Source organism: Gastrolobium bilobum, unplaced genomic scaffold (genome assembly GCF_033153095.1).
Source record: "Gastrolobium bilobum isolate Gb01-03AN ecotype WA unplaced genomic scaffold, APGP_CSIRO_Gbil_v1 utg6195, whole genome shotgun sequence".
In the NCBI taxonomy this organism is placed as follows: Eukaryota; Viridiplantae; Streptophyta; class Magnoliopsida; order Fabales; family Fabaceae; genus Gastrolobium; species Gastrolobium bilobum.
The window spans coordinates 196,332-221,382 of record NW_026898878.1 but is presented as its reverse complement, the minus strand read 5'-3'; the positions used below and the strand labels follow the sequence as shown (position 1 = coordinate 221,382).

Sequence of the window (25,051 nt, the reverse complement as noted above, 5' to 3'; positions counted from 1 at the left end):
ACATGAAATAATGTTGTCAAAGATCACATGAAATTGTTCATAAAAATCACATAAAAATTTCATATATGTATATATAATTTTTACTTTCTTTACTAATTTTATTTTATATTATATTTTAAATTTTAAATAAATAACTACTATTTGTTAAAATAACATCGATCCTATTACTTTGAAAATTTTAAGTAAATTTTTTCCTAATAGATTTGTGTAATTATGAAATTATTTTGATAATTTGATACGTCAAATGTTTTGACCCCGGCTAAAATTAAATCCTGGCTCCGCCACTGACTTACGCCCTATATTCTTCAATGATTTTTGAAATTTTATTGCCTTTACATGTAAAATACAACAAGGATTAAATAAATAAGTATTTCATTATGTCAATAATGAGCTAACTCAAAATTTAAATGTCTATTTTATTTTAAAATTTATTTTTGTTCATATTATTTTAATTGTATCTCATCCATGCATCACTATCGTTTCTTCAAATGTCGTATACGTATTTGTGCTTTCGAAGTAAGAATGCTCCTAGTAGCAAGAAGATTAGAGCAGCAAATGATCAAGTGTGCAACACTAGAAATTACAATTACAAGCATATTTATCCTAATTCGGGCTGCAAATGCATGGGACTATGAGAGGAATATCAAGACAAAAAATGCAATGACAGGAAATGACCTTCTTAGTTTCTTTTTTACTTTCAGGGGCCCATTAAAAGAAATGCCCCAATGTCACTGGAAAAAGAATTTCCGAGAAAGGATTACACTATCTCACCAGCAGTCCCACATACCTCAGATCGGGCCTATCATCTCAATCTCAGTCCATTTCACGACACGCCTTTTACTATACAACTTAATTACACACTACAAGCTGCTTCACGTATTTACATCAAAGAAAAAACAGTGGACTTTTATAGCCAAATCAAAATATTCTCCGCCAGCCACCCAAAATACAAGACCGCGGACAACATTTGTTTTCTCTATTTCCACCTATCATCCAGCTTTCCTTCACAGATGCTTCACCCATCAAGTGAAACGCATAATACTCTTCCCGCTTATATCTTCTTAGCCCTCTATATGCGGTGTGGTCTCATCTTTACTTTCACAACTTTGTTTGCCCTTTTTCAATCCGGCCAGCACCATTTTGCAATTTTCACGAATTATGAACATGTCTCCATCTTTTAACAGTAGATATCCACTCAGAAGCCAATGTTAGGATTCAACAATAAGGCTGGCCAGAAGCAGAAGTCAGCTCAATTAACCATCATTACCAGTTTCACCCCTGATTTAACGAACCTCGCAGACTTTCCTCAGGTAGTGTCCAGGAAAGTAAATGCCCGCCTGAATCCCCACTCAATAACTGTTTCAGGTCAGTTGCAAGGTGAATGGCAGTAACCGCATGCTTATGGAACTTGAGTACCTTGCGGAGGACCAACCGGTATTCTGGTTCTTTTGCACCAAGATTTAACCCTTCCAACCCACCAGAACCTGATTTGCCAAGGGAGCTTTCTGGGTCAGAGCAGTGAACCATTTGCCACACCTTGACAGCTCCACTCTGATGACCTGTTGCATACCACTTTGTGTCCTGCCAATCAGAAAATGTACTGCTTGTCACCGAGAGAATAGAATCAGATGGCAGTTGTGATGTGTTGGTCATTGCCAGGCAATCCCCATTGATACTCCAAACCACCAGAAGAATACCAGCTGCTGTAACAATCTCTCCAGTCAAGTCATTAACAAAAATTGCTGAAACTGGTGCTGGGAATTCTGGGAGCTGCCGTACAAATACCATGGAGCTGAGATCCCATATTATAACTGTGCAATCATCCGATCCACTCACAATAAGCATATAAGGCTGGCTAACTTGAAGGCATGAGATTCTGGCAGTGTGTGCGCAAAGTGGCTTCTTTAACTTCAAGCGCCTTAAGGCACGGGGCCCAAACTTACTAACTCTCCAAACATTAACTAGCCCATCATCAGCCCCAGTAACCAGAATCTTACCATCATGGCTAACACCAGTGCACTGAATTTGATTACCTCCATGTAAGTTTTCATGTGTTGAAAGAAGTCTATCTTGCTCATAGCTCATAAATCTCAAGCTACGATCAGGAAAACCCCAAGCAACAAATTTGGTATATGTTCTTGGTTTAAGCAAATTGTTAGTTCCAGCTATGAGAATTTTATCATTGAGAGTAACAATTTGAGTAATAGGTGAAGAACTTTTACGAATCTCATGTGGAGCAAGATGAATGGAATGTTTAAGGGGATGTGGAGGAAGTTTCCTGTCAGTTCGTCTTTTCACGTGGGGCTTGAGGAAGAGTTGCTTTGGTGTCTGCCCAAAATGGTTAATTTGTGCTAAAATGGATGCTTTCATTGCAGGATCCGTAACAGAGTCTATGTCCACACTCCCTTCATACGTATAATGATAGAACACATTAACTGATTCCTCAGCAGCCTGTCCATTGTCCAGAACAAAAAAAAAAAATATTAAGAACAGAGAAGAAATATTCCTGAAATAAAGAATGGAGGAGAAATTAGCACATTGGTTGAGAACATATCTATGGACCTAGTCATCCAGAATGTCAGTTTCACATTTTTCAATTTATGTCAAGGAGCATTCGATGAATTTTCCTCAAGTTTTTGCTAAGGATTTAATCAATGAGTAAAAAAATATCAGTGATCACTAAAAAACCATGTTGGTCAAAATCATGTCTCAATGCAAGGATTGCACAATTTTACATGCCAATACATAGATGCAGCTCAAGATGCTAATATTACACGGTACGACAATCAATACAATGGATGCAAACATCAGAATTTAAAATTATACAATGGTTGGGCAGTACAAGAGATAAAAACATTACTTTTCCCCAACTTATCAAAATAATATGAAGCATAAAGACAATATTTCACCATGGGAGTCAATCATAGACATGTCCAAGGACAAACCAGATCAGAGCCTTCCACATAAATAAATGCATGAAAAGGATTACAGTAAGTGACATTAGATTGAAGAGTTAAACCTACAACAATAAAAATTTATGAAAACTTTTAACATTGTAATAACGATATTCAGAAATTGAAAGAACAGCCAAAAAAGATGGGGGAACAAGTATCTATACAGCAAAACATGACACCCACCTTCCCTCTTTGTTTATATCCAAAAATGAGGTCAATCCAGTGATGCAAATTTTCTGAGACATAATCAGATTCAAGAGCTTCCCTATGCTTACTGATGAACTCTCTAGAACTACCTTTGGCCCACAGAGGTAGGATAACATCTCCAACCTGAAAGAAACACAATAATAATTATACTTACCAGTCAATTCACCTGTGTTTTGGATCTTGTTGATTTTAAAAAAGCAAGTATATATTGGCACTAGGATAACCTTCTCGCCAGACTGTTTCTCTCCCAAGTCAAGATTGAATCGATTCTCCAAGAACTCTGGCATGTAGAAAAACTCTGGAATCAGTTCCTTCACATCAGATGTGTTTCCTTTCCCCGCAGCACTTAACCAAGTATCCCTTACACTATTGAAAAGACGATCAGCATGGTCAAACTGGCCACCTTGAAGTTTTTGATTCTCTGTACTGAATGGGGGCAGGCGGAGAAGATAGAATAGAACAATTCCAGCACTAGAATAATGAGATCCATAATGAAACTTTGGGACCTCCGGATCATCCCAGCTCTCGTATCTAATAAAGAATAATGAAGATAATGTTACACATCAGAAGAAGGGGAAACAACCTTCCAAGATCAGGTGCCATGATTATAATTCTCTGTTTACCCATCATATATTATAACATCTTAACTGGGATAAGTGTACAGTAGTATAAATAAGTTTCTTGCAAATACAAAGATAGTTCTTATGTCTCCTTCCTGAATATAATAATTGTAGTATAAGCCCCATCTATTAAATTCTGTTGGAAACTGAAATGGATATACATTTGCGTGCATAATTCATGGAACTCAGCAGATCATTTAGCAAATAATCCCCAGGTAATGATTGCAAACAATACATCATATATAATTAAAAAGAAAAATTGCAAAATGAGAGAAAATCATGACAGCATCCACAGAGACCAACCTTTTTCTAAATTCATCTTCACCTTCACTAGTCTGGCAGCCCATTGGTTTATCAAGCCTGCGAAAAGATTTTGGATCGGACAAATCAAGATTTTCACTCTCATAATCTGCAAGGACCCATGGGAAGACTGGATATTGGGTAAGATCACTATATCCACGTCCTGCCAAGGTGTTAAGATGCATGAGGTACTGGAAATTGCTTATTTCTCCATTTTGCCATCTTTTTGAAAAGGACTTTGCCATTATCTTGAAAAGACGGCTACCCTCGTTGCTTTCTTGTTTTGATGATCCTGAAATAGTTGTGTCCAACCTGATACATCGCAGACAAATTAAATTCAAGACATAAAAAAAAAAAAAGAACATACACACACACACACACACACACACAAAAGAAATTGATATGAGAACTAAATTAGAAAACATAAAATTGACGATCAATTGTTTGGCACAACACTAGACAATCTTAAGAAGAACAGAACTTAAGTGATTGCATACATTTTACATCCTTACAATTTTTATGCTACAACTCATCATCAATATTTCTCCATAAATGCTAAGGTCACAAACTAGCAATAACATCAAAGGCATTATGCTACTAGCAATTGCTAGATGCATTAAAAATGAGCAGCAGAGAAAAATGACTGCATAAATGCAGTACCAAACATTATTAAAGTCGATCAAAATAACTCTTACATGCTATTCCGAGGAAGATTTAAGGCAACTAGATTTTTAAAAACTTCCTCTCTCTCTTTTTTGTGAAAAACCAAGAGATCATTACATCCATCCATGCTAAATATTTCAATAGCAACTGGACGAAGCTGGTAATCACGCTTCAAAATCTCATGAACACTATCAAGCTTCCACATGCGCCAAGGATGAGGTAAGTTCCCACTGCTATGTACTTTCTCCTTTCCCCATGCACCACCACTATAGGCCCATGCCCTTCCCCCAACCAATGACTTAGCTGTTGTACTCCATGACAAAGTTGATTTGGATTGAAAATCTAAACTTCCATTAATATCTTTCTTGACACCCAAAGCCTGATCAATAACTGAAAGTTCATCTTCACATTCCTTCTCACAAAAGCAACCAGAGTCATCAATATAGAAGTTTTCAATCACATACAAACAGAATTCACCTATCAGGAATATACCATCATGTTTGTCCAGACCTACAACCCGTTCACAGTTATATTTAAATCGTATCTTCTCAAATGGTTCCAGAAAAGGTCTGATTAAGTATTCACCATTATCGTTTAGTTCTTTATCAGACTTGTCATCCGCAATCTTAACATCATCAACTTTCACGGAAGAAGAATGCCTTGGAGATCCCATATCAGATCTTCCAATTGTGCTTTCTTCTATTGGGACTGATACTGTGCTGGACTTGGCACCAAGCTCAAGTGCAGAATGGAGGCTTGCTTCATTTATGCTACTAGACTTCTCATCATTCCACTCATTCTTATCAGAAACTGTATCATTGACACTGTCCAACTTATTAAAGAAATGTTCATCAAATAGCGCACCATCAGGACAATTCTGTTTACCATCATTAGCCAAAAGTTGAAAATAAGGCTTTGAATCTGATTCATCAGGACCATTTTCAATTTTTCCTTTGGACAACTCTGTTTCCTCTAATTCAAACTGCCCATCAAGAACATTTTGTATGGTATCAATTTTAAGTTTGCAGCACTCAAGTTTTTTCCGCATTCGATACGGACCTTCGATGGGACAAAGCTGCCATTCTAGCTCCTCTGTCAAAGAGGACTTACTGAGTGCAAATATCCCTCGTTCATGCACAAGTTGCTGTAGATGGCATTGCCACTCACTCTCGGCATGTAGAATCCATCCATACTTATCTTGCCTAACAACTCTCAACTCTGTGGACATTGCATCACGGACTAAATCCAATGCATATCTTCGCTCATTTACCTGCTCCCAATGTCTTAAATCCAATTTTGCAGCTTCTCGAGATTTTCTTCCCATTTCCCTCTTACGACGACCTTCCATGCCTTTGATTCTTACTCCTGGAAACTTTGCCGATCCAGCAATATACTGCACCCACATAATGCCAGCACACTGCTCCAATACCTTATTCACAATCTGTTCAGTATTCTGATACCACTCAAAAAACTCTGGTAAACTTCTAGTCAACAATTTATCAAAACCACCATGAAGTGCATCAAGTTGCTGCCCTTGATTAGGTTTAGAAACAAGCAAGTCTTCTAATGCAGCCCTCCTATGTACCAGGAGATACTTGAACACATCAATGGTAATACTCTGTACATTTTGTCTTTTATCACAGAGAAGAGATATCAGATTCATACATAGACAGCAATTAAGATCTGTATCAATATTGCTTGGACAGAATACAATTCTTCTATGAGCAACCAATAATTGCAATACTGTGAGTATGTCAATTCCTGAATCATCTACAGAGGAAGTGGAGGACAACCTCTTTTTATGTTCAGGGAGCAAACCCAACCTTGAAAGAAGATCATCTTCCCCTATACTGACTAAAAATGATGGAAGGAAGCAATATAATATCATTCTATTAGTGTTTTTAAGAATTGAATGAATATAAGCCTCAAGTTGCTTACTTCCTCTTGCAATTGATAAGAGCCTCTTTCCACCAGGAGCAGCTTCTTCAATTCTACCATCTTTGTTTGCCAATTGCAACATTGATAACAAGAACTCAAGAGTTTTCAGTACCCCTGAAGGCTGAGGAATAGCACCCATGTATACACGATCCACTATCATCCAGCACAAAGCATCCAAATTTGAGGACCAGCGAATCTTATCCAATTTTTTCTCATCTTCTTCATCATCACGCAACAACCGCCTTTCAAGGAAGTTTATAAATCTACTAAGGCACAGACCCTGGAAAACTAACATAGATTCACCATCAACATATAGAGGAACGCTTTCCAATATGTTCTCTATGAGCTGTGATGCTTTCAACTGCTCAGTCACAAAATCAGAAAGGACTTCTGCAATGAAATCTAACACAGCAGTAGCTCCTGCAGAACACGGACCACCACCATATCCAGAATCATTTATATCCAAAAGTAGCTTTGAGGTAACAGCAAAGAAAGCATTTGCAGAAGATGGCCCATGAGAACTAGACTTCATGTTTGAAGATGGATCAAACTCCCCAGCAGACATGGAAGAATCAAAAGAAGGAGTAGCAGTTAAGGGAGATTTTGCTTCATTATGGTTTGCACTTCCCAACCAAGATGTCAATGCAACAACTGCTGATGAAGAAGGTGAAAGGGGAATTCTAGAAATGGATTTTTCTGAAAAAACGGGAGAATCCAACACAGTGAAAGATGCAGAACTCTGGGAATCTGTTGGTGGGAGAATATGCAACTTGCCTTTGATACTATGAAAGCTGAAGTCATGTGCACTGGAAGCGACAGAGCCTTGATCAGCATTATCACCATCCAAGCTCTGAATAGTTTGCATATCTTCGCGAACAGATTTAGTTGACTCCAGCTCAGATACAGTAACATTATTCTGTGATCTCTCACCAGCAATAGAGTTCACTGGTGCTGCCATATCATCAGAACTTGTACTTACCTGCCCTTGAGGAAAGCTTCCAACACTAATGGAGGTTTTGACAGACTGTTCCTGATCCAGAGGCAAGCTAGAAAATGTATTTTGGGAACTGCAAGTATCATCACAATCGTTCAAGGTTTTCTCTTCTGTCACGGAAGAGAGTTCTTTAGCCATCTTAACAGCATGTGCAGCCCTGTAAACACAAAAGGTTTAGATCAATAGAAAGGACCCATTTCAGTTGGACAATGATCAAGTGTCACAAAAAAAGTCATGTGAGTAGTCAGCCTATGATTAAAAGTAGGAAATCAAAGAGAAGTTGTGAAAAATGATACAGAGAGATCATCTCAAAACAAACCTCACACAAGAAAAATATAGGTCAATACAACTTTCAAGAAATTCTGCACGTCTGCAAACAGCAGTAAAAGGGGGACACATCTTAGCAAGATCGACCATAAATCTAAGAACTGAAGTAGCAGCAGCAGGGGCTGATGCTTCTCCACCCATAAGGCGAGCAGCATATGTCTTGTGCATCAAAGCTTCCCCCTGAAGCTCACCAGCCATGTCTGAATTTCCCTCTACAAGCTCAGCCACAAGGCTTGCACCAACCTGGGAAAGATTACCAGTTTGGTGGGCAAGCATCGACTGCATGCTTACTCTATCAAAAGTAGTTTTTGCCATAGCAATCACAGAATCCAACAGTTCTACAAACTTTAATTCTGTATAACTCCCGTCGCTTGGCATAAGGGCATGAAAGTCCAACATGCGGACCTCCGGTAACCTAGGATAAACTGGCTTGCCAAATATCAAACAGAATAAAATATAATAGATGTCTGGGGAATCATAGAAACTGGGGAGCACCCGAACTAAACCCTGATAACCTCCACCAGTGCGAAATTTAAGTGCAAATGTCGGAGAGGAAGTAACACACACACCAAGTAGAGTCATGACCCATCTCATACTTGTGGGATGAACTGCTTCATCAAGAAAATATGTAATTAACTTAGAAGAAACAATTTTATGCCATTGCTCAAGCAACTCTTCTGATTTTATAGTGACTTGTAGATCAATGAGCATCTCTAGCAACATATTTCTGACAATTACATGTTTTCCCATTGACTCTCTCATAATTGGACGCTGTGGAGCCAACCCAGGTGGATCAAATGTCATAATTACAAATCTAACCACATTTTCAAGCTCAGAAGATAAAAACCCATCTTCCAAAATGACCCCAAGCAATACAACCAATTTTTCTAGGACAGGAACTTCAACATCACCCCTTTGCAAAGTCACTAGTAAATGTTGAACAAGGTTCATTCGCCGCAAAACTGTAAGATTATGATTTCTGTACCAATGCATGGACACTAAATTTTCAAGAAATCCAAGCAATGCAATCTGGATTGAAACTGGGGCAGTTACCCACACTGTCCAATCCAACAAGACATGTTCAACCATGTCTGCATTTGACAAGACAATGCAATTTGAAGTTTCAGCAGCAATATCAGTATTTTCCAGCTCTGAAATGTGACTAAATGAATCTTTTTGTACAGAAAAATCATCCATGTCCCCATGAGATCCAATTGAAGAATTCTCATCATGAAATTTTGACAAAAAATTATCCTCAAGACTGGTTTCCAGCAGAGATGCAGCAGGAGACAAAGTAGTCCGAGTAGTTTCCAACATTTTTGGTTCAGAAAATGAAGCTTCACAGGCAGCAATCTGAAAGAAGATCTCAAGAGATTGCATGTCAAATAATGACATTCTAAGACGCAGAAAAAGTGCAAGCAGATGGTAGCCCCTATATGTTTGCATATCCTTAAGATTTTGAGGATTTTGATGAAGAGCACAAGCAAGTAGAGTAAGGGCCATATGCAGCATATCCCTAGTTTCTGCAGCTTCAACAAGAGCAAGGACAAGTTCCATCCCACCTATAGGACGGATAGTCTCTCCAATCACACCTTGCTTACAGATGTAAATATCTCCACAGAGACGTCCAAAACGTGGAATACCTGCAACCCCAAAATGACAATAAAACTAAGATTGAATAAACAACTCCAATAGGAAAAAGAAACAAAAGCTGTAACTTTCTAGATTTATTCACACACCTCCAATTGGTGAAGCAGCAGCTGACATAGGATCAACCAGATTGAGCATTGAAAAACTACCTGATGATCGAATGAATTCTGTAGAAGTTCCATCAAATGCAAAAATAAGTTTCTTTCCAGAAAGCTGTACAGAAAGGTTTCCAAGTCTCTCCAAATCCCAGACAATTCCACTCCCATCTGCCCTGAAATCTCCCTGCTTGCTGGTGGCATCCAGTCTCTGACCAGTAGCAGCCAAAGTCAAATCAGCATCTAAAGAATCTAAAATGGCCATACTACCACCACCACAGGCCTGGTTAGGAACAAATTGCAGAAGATCTGTGTCCTGGAAGAGCCCTCTATACCCTCTACCAAGTATATACATAAAACAAATACAGCCTGGCGTAAGCACTTCCTCAAAAAGATAGCAAGAGCGTAGTTTCCACGTCAAGTCACTAACTTTAGCATTTCCAACTGGCGTCCCAATAGTGACCTGCAATGGTTTACCAGGTGGGGATGGTGAATATCCTAATTTCCCAGTGTATCTTAGCTTTCCATTTAGATAAACATATGCAACACTAGCTTGAAACAGCCCAGCAAGAGCATTTGGTTTGCTGTGAACGACTGCAAGGTGATGCCATCTTCCTTCTTCAAGTTCTAGACCAGAAAATGATAAGAAGGAAGAGTTGCTGGTTGAAAGAGTTAGAACACCATCCTCCTGGATATAAAGATCAGCATAGGTTGCATTATCATTGTTAGTAGCACCAACAGAAAAAATTCTTAAGATATTTCGCTCATGCAATCCATTTGGGCCAGACCGCTTCTTGGAAGGGACAAACTTGGAAGGGTCAGTGTCTTTTGATTGTGATTTTAAAAAATTTCGAAACTGGAACCAACAAACAAATGAATAACCAGCAGCCGGAGGCCATGATCTTTCACCCAAGGAAACCTGAATGGCAGCGTGCCCAATCTTGCTCATATCCATCTCTACAAATGGTGCTAAAGAACTATTTTCTGAGGCCATATCTTCCATCAGAATTAATTTTTCCATCATTTCAACAATTATATGACCAGAATTTTTCAACCTCATTTGTAGAACATATCTGATGAGCATACGAAGTTCAGAAACCGATAGCCTAATCAAAAGAAATATATTGTTATTCAAATATAAATAGAGGAGCAAATTAAATGGATGCAATAACTTGTAGACAACATCAATAAGTATATGCATGCTACCTGTAAGAACCAAGGACTTCCACAATCTTCAATGCGTAAGAAAGTAATGAAGATGAACTCAGAATAAAAGGGTGGATTGTCTCCAGTAAAAGCTCCACACAACCTATAGATACAAGAAAAATTCGAGTGAGCATACAAGAATAGCAAATAAAAGCAAACAATTTAGTACATACCTACGGAGGTGAGGCTTTCCTGATTAAAGGGGCCAGCACGAGCCAGCTTTTCAATTAAGTCTAAAACTTCTAACTGCACCATAGGAGTAAACAGCAATAACGAACGAATAAGAATTCTAACAGCACCAGCATTGTAAACTCGCTCTTTATCAGGAATAACTGGACCTGACGGAGTCAACAAAAGATTATGAGAAGACTCATTCTCAATTGCATTCGATTTTGTCGAACCCTCCGATGCTAAGAAAGGCGGAATCACTATTTCAAGGGCAAGTTCCAACATCAACTGGATGACTTGTTTTTCATGCTCCACACAAAGTAAGCCAGACTCACACAGAAGATCAAAGAAAGTTTGTGATGATATAATAGCATGCAATTTCATTCTATTTACAGCATTGTCAGACACTCCAGCAGTTACAACACGCAACAAATACGTAAACACCTTAATGTAAACATCCAATGAAGATTGGTCCAAGTCTCCACCATCACTTTGGAACCCATGGAGCGTCGTAAGCAAAAGGGAAAAACCAGTGGCTTCACCAAAAGCCTTCTGAGCAGAGTTATTAACTCCCAGGATCCGCCACAGTGCTCCCATGGTGTCACATTTTGCATCAAGCGAAAGACGGTATTGGGATCCCAAAGCACTGGTCACCATTTCACTTTTCAAAACTTCAACCAACACACCTAATTCTTCAGGATGAGCCTGGTAAAAGTTAAAATAAGATAATCATCTTGATGATTTCAAGTGAGCAATAAAACAACAAGAGTAATCTTATAGTCAGAATGCATCCCAAGACATTTAGAGCATTCATTTCACGAATTATCCATTCCTGATTAATAGCACACTAATTTTAAGTCAATTAATGCAGGAACCCAGACAGAAATTAAAAATCAGAAAATTTGTGAGATATTGAAAACATACCTGTGAGGTATCTTCAATAATAAGACATGACAATATCCTAAGGACCCCAGGACGATGTACATCAGACACCAGAAAAGGCAGTATGGCAGTCACACCATTACCTGAGCGGAATGAAGCTTGATTAGCCTCAGCTTTCTTCAATAAAGATACCAAGCAGTCCCAGGCAATAGGAATTGTAGCTTCAGCTTCAAAAATAGGAAACTTCCCAGAACCAGATTCCATAAGCTTGGGTGAAGTAATAATAGCATCCTTATTGCCCAGATGTTTCTTGAAGCTGCTTGCACCAGTTTTCCTCTCCAACTGGTTGGAGTTAACATTCAGTTGATCTGGACCCAAAATCCTGTGTTGCTTCAGATCATCTAACATAACTTCCAAAACACCAACTTCTCGCAGAACTTTCTTGTACTGTTGGTCAAAGGACAAGAGTTTTACAAAGAAAGAAAGTATTGTCTGCTTCAATTCTGATGTAATTGGTTGCTGTAATAAGCAGCAAAGTGAAAGTAACTCTTGCTCAGGAACACAATTTACAACAGTCACAGCATACTCAAGAATTTTCAAGATTATCTCTTGCAAAGGAGAAGGAAAACCAGCCATATTTAGGATTAAAAGTGGAACAGTTCGTAATTGCTGACACAACATATAGTTCTCTAGGTGACCTGAAAAAATTTTAAAGAGTCTATTTAATACTTCACCCTGCAACTCGTGGCTATTAGCTTTGAGGAGAATATCTTGCAACATCTGGACTGCTTCAAGGTCCTTAATTTTATCAATGTCCTTCTCCCATAATTCATCACCAAGCCAATCAGAAGATAAGGTACGACTTTTGCTATTATGACCACCACCCTTGTTCTGAGAAGATTTAGAACCCTTTCCTCCGTAAGTACGTGGAGACTCATTAGGCCCAGTTTGAGCTAGACTAACTAGGACATCAAGCAACCTAGATAATGTGGGGGAAAGATATTGAATGGAGGACTTTTCTTGTTCATTGGAATTTTGTTCTCCACTATTCTGGGACCCACCTGAAGCAACATCTTGGTCATCAAATGTATCGGAATGAGTAGACTGAAAGCCCTGACTTTTTGTCATGTTGGACAGAGTTAGGGAAAATTGAACAAGGAATTGATATCCATGGGCATTGTGTATATCCTCCCGTAGTCTGACACTACCAGCCTCTGCAAAATCAACAAAGGAAATCAGAACTACACAACCTGGGGGAAGATAGAAAGCCTTCAAAATTAACTAGCAGTCCCCAATGCAAAAAGAAATATATTCAACCAGCTTTTATACAGTGATACTGTTACATTTATGGGAACCTCATTCATTCCTCTTCTGATAAAGCATTTGAAAATTACCAGCTCTATGTGACAATTCTACACATTTGAGTAACAAGTCAACAATGCCTACGGTATATGCAGAATCTCCACAATTGGGATCAAAATCTTTCACAGCCAATAAAAGAACTTTTATCTGCATGGAGGAAAAATACATCATATAAGGAGATTAATTTCAAATACATAAAATGAATACTATGAATATCGTGTATCATTACCAGTGCAATTTCCTACAACAATGATAATGCTTAAAAACTGAATGCACTAATTTCATGATTGATAAGAAGGACCTCAGAGCATCACCCAACACATTCCATTGACAAGAGATACTTTCAAACAATAAGACATGATTGTTTAAAGAAAATTATTAAGATAAGGAATATCTGCAGTGAGCCTGCAGAGCAGTGAGTTGGTTTACAACAATTTCATGAACAAAACGACAACTTTCAGAACTGTCTTTGGTTAAGAAAAAAGAAAATTTCAGTACTGATGTTTTATGACTTTGTGATTATGACTACTATATCTATGTTAAATATATAGTGTTGGTTGCTAAAGACATGTTTGTACAAGTTCTTAATTGGTCAGTTCAATATTTCACATATTATACAAGTAAATAGGCCAATTGCCTTTTCTTTTTTTCTTTTTCTTTTTTGTGGAATATCCAAACTGATCAAGCGAACCAAATCAACCATTCAAGAACAGTATGGACTGTTCCTATAATATTTTTAATCCAATTATTTTGGATATGTTTACAGTTTATCCCCCCAGCAAAATAGTAAGCACCCCTGCTTCATGTTATAACTTTATAAGCGTTTTCTCCCACGTACTTCCCTAAAGCTTTGAAAGGAAGAGCCTGATTGACCTTATGACACATTTGCCATTAAAGAACAGATATACATTTCTATTACAAAACAACTTTTTTTTATGAAACATGGAACATATATTACATATATGCAATTGCACAGTACAAGGGACATAATGGGATGTAATTTCTCGTTGAGAGTACATTTGATAGTATTTCACACTGGTTTCCTCTTTATTTTGCATAAGGTTTGCTCTTGTTTTGCATAAGATGACAAGAAGTGACCAAAAGAAGATCGCTTTGTCACAATATTTAAATCCTAGAACTACACCAAACCACCCCTTGAACAAAAGCCTGAAAGCAAGAAAATAAGTTTCTAAATGTATCTGATAAGGCCCAATTACGTAAAGCCCAAATGAGCAAGGTGTATGTGAGAGATAAAAATAGGAAACGCTGGGATGCATCCACTAAAGCTGTTAGTGATGAGTCAGCCATTCTGTTACAAGGCACACACGTTGCAAGTTAGTTATTGTGGGGGAGTTAAGTAGGCGTGGGAGTGGTGTGAGAGAGGCACCTTGGAGGTCATTAGAAAGTGTGAACATTCTGGAGATTCGCAGGGCATCTCGAAGGTCCCTGAGTTATTGCATTTTTCTGTTATTTTTCATTTCTAGAAACTCTGAGCCATAGCAGTACTATGGAGAAATATGTAAGGAGATCTAAATTATAGAGAAAGTCTCAATACAGAATTGTTATTCAGTTAAAATTGTGTTTCTGCTGTTTCCTTTCGTATCAATTTGGTATCAAAGCTCCGTCTGGGAGTGGGTTATGGTGTGGACGAGAAACATGGAGGGAATGGAAGAAAGATTCAGACGCAGTGAGCAAGCTCAAGAAGAACTAGTGCGTAGGATGGATGCTAGCGATACTAACCAAGCTGAAATTATCCGTCAATTAAGGGAGCTGGGAGCTGGAATTAATCAGCTCAGATCTGAAGAATTCCGCAATGATCGAAACCATGGAAACGGAGAAAGGAGAAGGAACGGTTCTGAGGGTTCTCATGGGAGCCATAGGGGAACAAATTACGGTGATTCAAAGGTCAGGAAGTTGGACATCCCCATTTTCTCAGGGGAAAACGCTTATATGTGGTTGAGTAAGGTGGAAAGATTTTTCAGGTGAATGAAATCAGTGATGATGAGAAGGTGTCAGCAGTGATGTTGGTCCTTGAAAGTAAGCCCTCACCTGGTATCATTGGTGGGAATTGGAAAACACAGCGGTTTCTTGGGATCAGTTCCGACGAGAGCTTTTGGGCAGATTTCAGTCAGAGATGTTGGATAATCCTTATGGACCTTTATACTCTTTAAAACAAAAAGGGATTGTTGCTGAATTTCGTTGCCAATTTGAGATGGTGGTGGGATCTATGAGGTACGCAGATGAAGAAATTCTGAAGGGAGCTTGGTTGAGTGGGTTGAAGTCGAGTATCAGAGAAGAAGTGTTAATGAATCCTGGTTTGCGTTTGTCAATGATGATGAAGCTTGCACAAAAAATTGATCAACGAAACAGTGCTTGGGCTGAATAAGAAGTTGGTTATTTTGGGCCTAAAAATAATTACGGGCCCAACAGGATAAGTGGAGGAATTCAGCGTTTTGGGTCGGGTCGGATTACCTCTAGTGTAAATAACACTTCGGGTATGGTTAAGCTCAACAATTCAGAAATGCCCAAATCGAACACCCTAAATCAGGGAACCGCGACAGCTGCCCAAACGAGTGCAGTGACAAATCGAAGGGAGGAAAGTCAGGGGAGTAATTTTCGTCGATATTCGCAGGCTGAGATGCAAGAACGACGGCGAAAGGGGTTGTGTTTCCATTGTGACGAGAAATGGAACTTTGAACACAGATGCGCAGGTAAGCAACTGCACCTTCTTGTTATTGATGAAGACGATGAGGATGGAAGAGAAGTTGTTGAAGCAGAAGTTGTGGCAGTGATTGAACAAGATCATAATGACGAAGATCTTGCCATGCAGCTGTCCTTGCATAGTATGATGGGTCTAACTTCGAATCATTCCATGAAGGTATGGGGAGTAGTAAAAGGAGAAAAGGTGGTGGTATTAATCGACTGTGGGGCTTCTTGCAACTTTGTGAAGGCTGAGTTGGCACAAAAATTGGGTTTGTCTGTAGAACAAACTCCGTTGTATAAGGTTGTAGTTGGAGACGGACATAAGGTTGAATGTAAGGGGGTATGCAGGCAGGTGAAAATTGAGGTTCAGAATCAAGAAATAATCCAGGATTTGTACTTATTTGAGTTGGGTGGTGCAGATATTGTGCTTGGTTTAGAGTGGTTGTAGGAATTGGGGGAAATTCAAGCTAATTTCCGGGAGATGACGCTACGATATGGCAAGCAAGGCAAGGAAGCTTTTCTGGTGGGGGATTCTGGGTTATCCAAAACCATTTCTTCATTCAAAGCAATGTCCAAGGCGTTGTTGATGGATGGCCAAGGTTATTATGTCGAAAGAGAGATGGTGACTACGGCTAAGGCTGAGATTGAAGGAGCAGCGCAACACGTTTGGGAGGAGTTAGAGAAATTGATTAAAGAATTTGCTGATGTGTTAGCAGAAACGAAGGAATTTCCTCCACAGCGAATCTGGGACCATGCTATCAACCTTAAACCAGGGAGCCAGGTGCCACACAGCCACCCGTACAGGTATCCTTACTATCAGAAGAATGAGATAGAAAAATTGGTTACTGAGCTGTTGAGTGATGGGTTTATCAGACCTAGCATTAGCCCATATTCAAGCCCTGCTATTTTAATAAAAGAAAATATGGAAGTTGGAGAGTTTGTGTGGATTATAGGGCTCTGAACAAATTAACCATACCGGACAAGTTTCCCATACCACTAGTAGAGGAGTTACTAGATGAAGTTGGTGGTTCTAAGTGGTTTAGTAAGTTGGATCTTAAATATGGTTTCAACCAGATTCGAATGAAGGAAGGGGACATTCCCAAAACGGCATTTCGTACACACGAGGGCCACTACGAATATTTGGTGATGCCTTTCGGTCTTACAAATGCTCCCTCCACATTTCAAGCTTTAATGAATAAGGTATTGAAACCTTTTTTGAGAAAATTTGTTTTGGTATTTTTTTGATGACATTTTGGTATACAGCAGCAGCCGTGACGAGCACCTAGCACATTTGAGACGGGTTTTTGAAGTTTTAAGGCAGCATAGGCTTTTTGCTAATAACAAAAAGTGCAGGTTTGGGCAGAACAAAATTGAATACCTGGGACACTTTATTACTGCAACAGGGGTGAGTGCAGATCTAGCTAAAATTCAGGCCATGTTGGATTGGCCGAGTCCTAAAACGGTGAAAGCATTGCGTGGATTTCTTGGTCTCACCGGGTATTATCGTAAATTCCTGAGGGACTATGGAAAAATAGCTCAGCCTCTTACTGATTTACTAAAAAAGGACAATTTTCAATGGGGTCCATCTGCAGAAGAGGCTTTTCAATTGTTGAAGGCAGCAATGAGTAGTGTTCCTGTTTTAGCCTTACCTGATTTCTCTAAGCCCTTCGAAGTCGTCACTGATGCTTCGGGCAAGGGTATTGGAGCTGTTCTTATGCAGGATAATCAACCATTGGCTTATATCCAGTCAAGGATTTTCGAAAAGGGCACAAGGAAAGTTAGTTTATGAAAAAGAATTGATGGCAATTGTGTTTGCTATACAGAAATGGCGTCCTTATTTAATGGGGAGACATTTTATTGTGAAAACAGACCAAAAGAGCCTCCGTTTTTTGCTAGAACAGAGGGTGTTAGGGGAGGAACAACAGCGATGGATGTCCAAATTATTGGGGTATGATTTTGAAATTCAATATCAACCCGGAAAAGCAAATGTTGTAGCTGACACTCTTTCTCGCAATATGCAATGTGCAGCGATATCACTGGTTCAGCTTCCACAGTTGGAGGAGGTAGCAACAGAGATTCAGAATGATCCTAATTTGCGGGTAATTGTGCAGGATCTGTTACTTAACTCAGAAGCACATGTTGGGTTCAAACTGCTGGGTGGTAGGCTGTTTTACAAAGATAAATTGGTGTTGTCCAGAACTTCGAAGTTTATCCCTTCAATCTTACACGAATTCCATGATTCTAATTTTGGGGGACATTCCGGATTTTCCAGAACTTATAAGCGCATTGTTGGCGCAGTTTATTGGGAGGGGATGCGAAAGACTATACAAGATTATGTCATGGCATGTTCGATTTGTCAACAGAGCAAGGTGCAAAATTTATCTCCTGCAGGTTTATTACAACCGTTGCCTATTCCAGTGCAGGTATGGTCTGAAGTTTCTATGGATTTTATTGGTGGTTTACCTAAGACATTTGGTGTTGACACTATATTTGTGGTTGTGGACCGCCTTACAAAATATGCTCATTTTTTGGCATTGTCTCATCCGATTCAGCAAAGGATGTTGCATCTATTTTTGTGAAAGAGATTGTTCGTTTGCATGGGTTTCCCTTGGTGGTGGTTTCTGATTGTGATAGGGTCTTTTTGAGCAACTTTTGGTCTGAAATTTTTAAGTTTTCAGGCACCAAACTGCATTACAGTACGGCATATCATCCACAATCGAATGGGCAGACGGAGGTTGTTAACAGGGTACTTGAAACCTACCTACACTGTTTCTGTAGCCCGAAGCCAAAGGAGTGGCCTAAGTGGTTGCATTAGGCTGAATTTTGGTATAACACCACACATAAGGAGTCTACCGGCATGACACCATTTAAGGCTCTTTATGGTGTAGATCCTCCTCAATTGTTGAGAGTGGGAAACAATTTTCCTTCTGTGGATTCTGTGGCTACCTTGTTAGCTGAACGTGAAGCAATTCTAGAAGAGCTTAAGTTGAATTTGATCAAAGCTCAAAACCGCATGAAGACCCAGGCTGACCAACACAGACGTGATGTTAGTTTTATGGTTGGGGATATGGTTTATTTGAGGATTCAGCCTTATCGTTTAAAGACTTTGGCTTCTCGGGTCAATGAGAAATTAAGTCCCCGCTTCTATGGCCCTTTTCCGGTTGTGGAAAAAATTGGTGAGGTTGCTTATTGTAAAGAACCTTGGGATACACCACCCCAAAAGCTAGCTCAAGGGGTGGGAGTGCCCAAGACTTTATAAACTCCACATTAGTTGCACATACAACCAATGTGGGACTATATATCTCAACACTTATCGTTTATCGTTGCCTCCGGGGTGTAAAATTCACCCTGTTTTTCATGTGTCATTGCTTAAAAAAGCACAGCCTACTGTGGATTCTGTTCAGCCTCTGCCAGAACTTTTGTCCGAGGATTGGGAATTGCGGGTTACACCTGAAACTGTTTTGGATTGGCGTCGTGGTTCAAAAGGCCAAATTCAGATTCTCATTAAATGGTCTCACCTTCCCGATTTCAAAAACTCTTGGGAGGATTTTATTGCCATTGAGAATCAATTCCCTAACTTCCACCTTGAGGACAAGGTGCTTATTTTGGGAGGGAGTATTGATAAGGCCCAATTACGTAAAGCCCAAATGAGCAAGGTGTATGTGAGAGATAAAAATAGGAAACGCTGGGATGCATCCACTAAAGCTGTTAGTGATGAGTCAACTATTCTGTTACAAGGCACACACGTTGCAAGTTAGTTATTGTGGGGGAGTTAAGTAGGCGTGGGAGTGGTGTGAGAGAGGCACCTTGGAGGTCATTAGAAAGTGTGAACATTCTGGAGATTCGCAGGGCATCTCGAAGGTCCCTGAGTTATTGCATTTTTCTGTTATTTTTCATTTCTAGAAACTCTGAGCCATAGCAGTACTATGGAGAAATATGTAAGGAGATCTGAATTATAGAGAAAGTTTCAATACAGAATTGTTATTCAGTTAAAATTGTGTTTCTGCTGTTTCCTTTCGTATCAGTATCATTTCAAACTAGCCTACTGATGCGCTTGACCAATGGAATATGCTAGTGAAGTGGTAAAGCTGAACATAAACTACATGATTATAATATATAAACAAAAAGTATGAAATTAGAACTACATGATAATAACATATGAACAAAAAATATGAGATCAGCATTGCGATACAAGTTCCTTGACATAAAAAAGTATTAAGATTTGAAAGTTGATAACATACCAGATGATGCTTGCGGATGTATTTGGCTGTGCTTCCATTGTCGTTGACCAAAAGAAGACCAAGTATCTAGAGTTTTATAAGCAGCAACAACGTGAATATTCAACCATCAGAAGCACAAAATAAGCTCAAACTATTCAACGTAAGGAATATTTATAACATTTTCGCCACCAAATTGACTGCAAACAAATGTACCTCACTTTACCTGCATAGCATGTCTATGAAGCTGTATACTGTGCAACGGAATAAGTCCTTCCTTATAACGTGAGAAAACAATCAAAGATCCCTTGGCAACCATTTGAAAAAGCAACTGAAGTGAATCATCTTCTATCAAACTCTGTGCTGCTGATGGATGGCTTGCTAGTGCTTTCATAATATGCACAACACTTCCCTCTACCTGCATAAGCAAAATAATTTAAAATGCAAATTAACCAAGCGCACAAACTTATCCAAATTATTTACTTGAAACCAAGTCATGTTTTTTACTTTCTATGCTCTATGGAAAGGGTTTGGACTGAGGGAATTTAGAGCTTATGTGACAAGAACAATCAGAATTAAAGTCTCCAATTAGAAGTTAATATATTCAATTTATCAAAGACCTGTCAACCTTAAGGTTGTCATAAACAAGAGAAAAAAATTATTTCAACAAAATTGGGTGTCATCCAGACATGGTATATATTTCATGGAGAGAAAAAAACCTCAAGCCGGCGGTCTTGCCCAACATCACCATTATAATCTTTTTGCAATACAAACTGCTCTTCATGATCAATAACAGTACTTGGCCGCTGAATGGTTACATCAGGATTGAGAAGGGCATTGAGAACATTAATGAGACAGCAAAATATCCCAGAGTCAAGTAGAGATTGCTTGTCGATGGGCTGCAAAAAAAGATATACAAAGAAACTACTGCTTAATGCCAATTAGAAAAATTAAGGAATATACAATTATGCAAATAAAATGGGTTTTTACCACACAAAACAACAAACATAATCCATTTAAACGTTAATGAGTAAAAGTATGACAGACCAAGATCACCAATATTAATTAAACTGAGGTTTCCATCAAAACAAAAAATAGATGTCAGATGGAAACCCAACCACATGTTTTCTGCCAATTGAATAATATGTATACTATAGCTCCTAATATAGTGACTTGACACCAAAACCTTTTAAGAAGCATACCCCAGATACAAGGATTTCCACAGAAGTTAATAAATTTGCCCCTGGACTGAAGCCATCCTGCACAGAAAGGTATGACTGTAAATTAATTTTTTTTTAAAACAAATAAAGATAAGCAGCAAAAGACAGTCATACCAAGAAAGAATGTCTAAGACATACCTTTGTGACTTCAGAAAAAAACTTTAAAACTTGAGAAACATCCAAAGATCTTGTTTTACTGCTGATTTTTAATTTCTCTATATCTGTTACGAAGGCTCTTCCCACAACAAAAGAGAATATATGTGTTTCAACTAACCTGTTCACAATCAACGTTATCGGAAAGTCAGTTAACAAAATCCAATCAGCAAGATGAATAACATATTTTAGCATCTTTAATAACAGCATATATCTTTAAGCAGGAAAGATGCAGTTTATACTTTTCACAATCCTCATAAAGGAAATGGGAAGACATGAAACAAGCTCTCAAGTTTTATTTATAATAATGGTATCTATAAATCTACTCAAGAAGGAACAAGACAATTTTTTCACCTTCAACCAAAAATATCATCCATATTTTTATAAAATGCTTTTAATCTTTTGGCCACAAAGTGAGGCAGCCATAGATTCAAAGTTCATTTGATCACTAAGAGAGTTTCCATTTTTAAGTCCACAATTTTGCATATAATAAATCAAGTTACAACAGTATTAGATATTACCATTTTCACCTTCATCAATGCTCATTTATATCCAAGCACTAAGAACATAACAGTTAAGCGCAGAAGTAGCATTACTGCACGATAAAGCAGCAAAGCAAATACATACAAAAGCATGTTGCAGCTTCCAACTGACAGTTTAATGTATATTTAGGGTTATCATTCTTTAAAACCAATAATTCTATATTGGGGACAAAACATTTCCTCCTGCTCCCTAATCACAACAATAATGTAACAAATAAATTAAGGTATATGTAGCAATGCAACAAAGCAAAGGAGAAATTGTTTATTTACATGGTAACTAATTGAGCTACATTGGCATGCTGCTTCACTAATCTACAAAAGGCATCTATACTTAAATTCAAGGCCGCTTCTTTTTCCTGCAGGGAAATGAGAAAGCATTAGCAACTGCATTTAACGTAATCAACCATTGCAGATCATATATGCATAAAACCATCAAAGAAACAAAGCAATAACAAGAACCTTCTCAGAGCTGGATGACCGAAACTCTTCCCAGAATCTCTTGAAGTCCAATTCCAGTTCATGTTTGTCCCTGATTTAAAATAAAGCTAGAAAAGGTCATAATCACATCTAACAAAATAACCAAAGCACATCATAATAGAAAAACAATCCAAGAGAATCAGTTATCACCAATTAGGGAACATACGAGAATTTGAAATTTGATACATTGAATAAAAGGATTTCAACATACGGTATTTTAAAATAAACCAAACAATTAACCAAGTCAAGAAATGTTCTGAAATCTGTTAACGCAACCATGTAGCAATAAAATTATACATCAGCTTACATGTCTACTAAAGAATGTATGCGGGAAATCAAGAAACAGTATGTTTTCATTACTTAAAAACATTTGCTAATTTTAAATCTTCCAACTGATAAAAAACTGAATTAGCAGATAAGCTGACCTGCCCAAAATTTAATGCCTGATACCCTAATTGAGCTACCCATGATGCAGAATGACATATCATTCAGTTTAGCTCATACTTGTGAATAGCCCCGCTTTAGCTCGCTATAGCAGAGTTGCGTAGCGGTGCAGCGGCCGGCAGCCACAGACCGCGCCGTGACGGTCAGGTGAAGTGTAGCGGATGTAGCGGCGCTATTGCGCCGCTAAAGTAGTTTCTGCAAAAGTGTTCTCGTCGTAGAAGGAAGAGATTTACAACTTAGATACAAGTGAAAGTGAAGATGGAAGATTTAGATGTTCATGATTTCAATTATGATTAGTTCCTTAAGTTCTTTGATTTTGACATTTCACTTACGTGGTAGTGCGAATTTTGACTAATTTTGCCACTTTATTTTGTTGTGTTACATTATTTGAGACTTTAATTCCTTCAATTTGCTTATGATTTCAATTATAATGTTTGAAATCATTTATGTTTGAGTTTAATCCTTCAAATTTGTTTTTTATGTCACATTTTCATATTTTAAGTTTTATATTTGTGGAGTACAATTTAGTGTATCACTTAGGGACACTTTGCACAGTAGCGTTGTAGCGCTACCCGCTATAGCAGTTTGGAGGGTTAGCCGCTACGCGCCGCTATCCGAGATTAATAAGTATGGTTTAGCTTCCATAAATGACAAATAACCATTATTTGGACCAGTGCGAAACTCGATTTTTACTATTATAGTATTATCTAGTGTGGGGGAAAAAACAAACAGACAAGAAATTGAACCCTCCCGCACAAGATAATAATTTAAGTAACCATGTGGACAAATTAAAACTTATAGTTTAAAAAAAGTTGGCAATCTCATGCGCAACTAAAATACTACTACCACAGCTAAATCCACAGCAAATTCTGCACGATAAGTTTAAAGAGTATCACACACAGAGTTTTAAGAACCAAGCTTTCTCTGCCCAGCATAATCCCTTCATAAACTAAACTGAGCTTAGAAAAATCCTTACAACTTAGCATTGACAACTGAGTCAAATATCACCTCAAAAAGGAATAGCAGCAAATAGAAACTAATAAAGGATCTTGCAACTACCCGCAAGCTTACATTTGCGTTAATCAAAATTTAATTCATCCTTTCATATAGTTGATACTAAAACACCGTGTACTGATGAAATGTTCGAAAAGACAAAAAGTACGGCCACCTTTTTCTCTCTTCTTTCTTTTCATTGTTTACAAGGAAACCGAAGCCAATGCAATACTCAAATCATCCAATCCGAACAATAACAAATACAATTTTCATTGCTTAAACGTAACCACAGAACTAAGTGCTGTACGAACCAAAAAAAGAAACACGAAAAATAAACTGGAGAAAATTATGTATGAGTAAATATTTCGGACCTGGTAGGAGATGAAGCAAAGATTTGCGAAGCTGAGAAGGCATTGTTATCGCGGGAAGAAGACGAAGGAGGAGAAGCAGAAGGAGGAGGAGCAGCAGAAGCAGCAGAGGGTGGCGATTGAGTGAGGCCAACCTTCTCTTTGAAGTCCTTAAGCAATGTAACCCATTTCATCGTTCTCCCTCTCGATTTTTGAAACATATGAACACCTCTCTCATCCGATGAACATTCACCAGATCCAGCACCTACCTACCACAACGCTCGATTTCCCTTCCCTCTCCGAAAAGGGAAGAAAATCATCCAAGCCAAACCACGAAAAAAATAATAATAATAATAATCTACAATTACAGCTGCAAATGCATTCAACCGCGCCGATGAAAAATGGCAAAAAGGTCAAGAGCAGCAAGATCTACCAGATAGCGATTCGTCGATTTTGGATTTGTCAATTCAGTTCTTCTCCGCGTTTCGTTTCCCTAATTTTTTTTATTTTATTATTTTATTTTTTTCAAATTTGGTTCGATCAATCTAATCTTTTCTAATTTTTCGGAAAATGTTTCGGTGGTTCGCAG

At 38.4% G+C, this 25,051-nt stretch overlaps 1 protein-coding gene across 2 annotated transcripts; it reads right to left on the bottom strand.

Annotated features, from left to right (window-relative positions):
* Positions 1 to 663: 663 nt before the first annotated feature.
* On the bottom strand, positions 664 to 24,683 carry LOC133284969 (protein SPIRRIG). Of its 2 annotated transcripts, XM_061482116.1 has the most exons (20): positions 24,487 to 24,656; positions 22,661 to 22,730; positions 22,472 to 22,557; positions 21,645 to 21,780; positions 21,489 to 21,545; positions 21,006 to 21,185; positions 20,513 to 20,704; positions 20,311 to 20,376; positions 13,399 to 13,513; positions 12,047 to 13,218; positions 11,128 to 11,827; positions 10,955 to 11,057; positions 9,743 to 10,854; positions 7,996 to 9,646; positions 7,662 to 7,833; positions 4,777 to 7,571; positions 4,085 to 4,393; positions 3,386 to 3,692; positions 3,138 to 3,284; positions 664 to 2,451 (listed from the first exon to the last, which is right to left on the bottom strand). In XM_061482116.1, the coding sequence occupies exons 1-20, from the start codon at positions 24,654 to 24,656 to the stop codon at positions 1,273 to 1,275; spliced, it is 10,719 nt and encodes a 3,572-aa protein (XP_061338100.1). In that variant the 3' UTR covers positions 664 to 1,272. The 2 variants fall into 2 exon arrangements, with proteins under 2 accessions (XP_061338100.1, XP_061338099.1); XM_061482115.1 differs by having other exon boundaries at positions 4,777 to 7,833; positions 24,487 to 24,683.
* Positions 24,684 to 25,051: the final 368 nt, after the last annotated feature.

What these genes read in the sequence shown, in the direction of transcription:
- LOC133284969 (XM_061482115.1), bottom strand. Translation starts at nt 24,683, where the DNA reads ATGTTTCAAAAATCGAGAGGGAGAACGATGAAATGGGTTACATTGCTT. An exon ending in AGAATTGTCACATAGAGCTG is followed by an intron (nt 13,219 to 13,398) that starts GTAATTTTCAAA and finishes TTGATTTTGCAG; the next exon opens with AGGCTGGTAGTGTCAGACTA. An exon ending in AGAAACAGTCTGGCGAGAAG is followed by an intron (nt 3,285 to 3,385) that starts GTTATCCTAGTG and finishes TGTTTCTTTCAG; the next exon opens with GTTGGAGATGTTATCCTACC.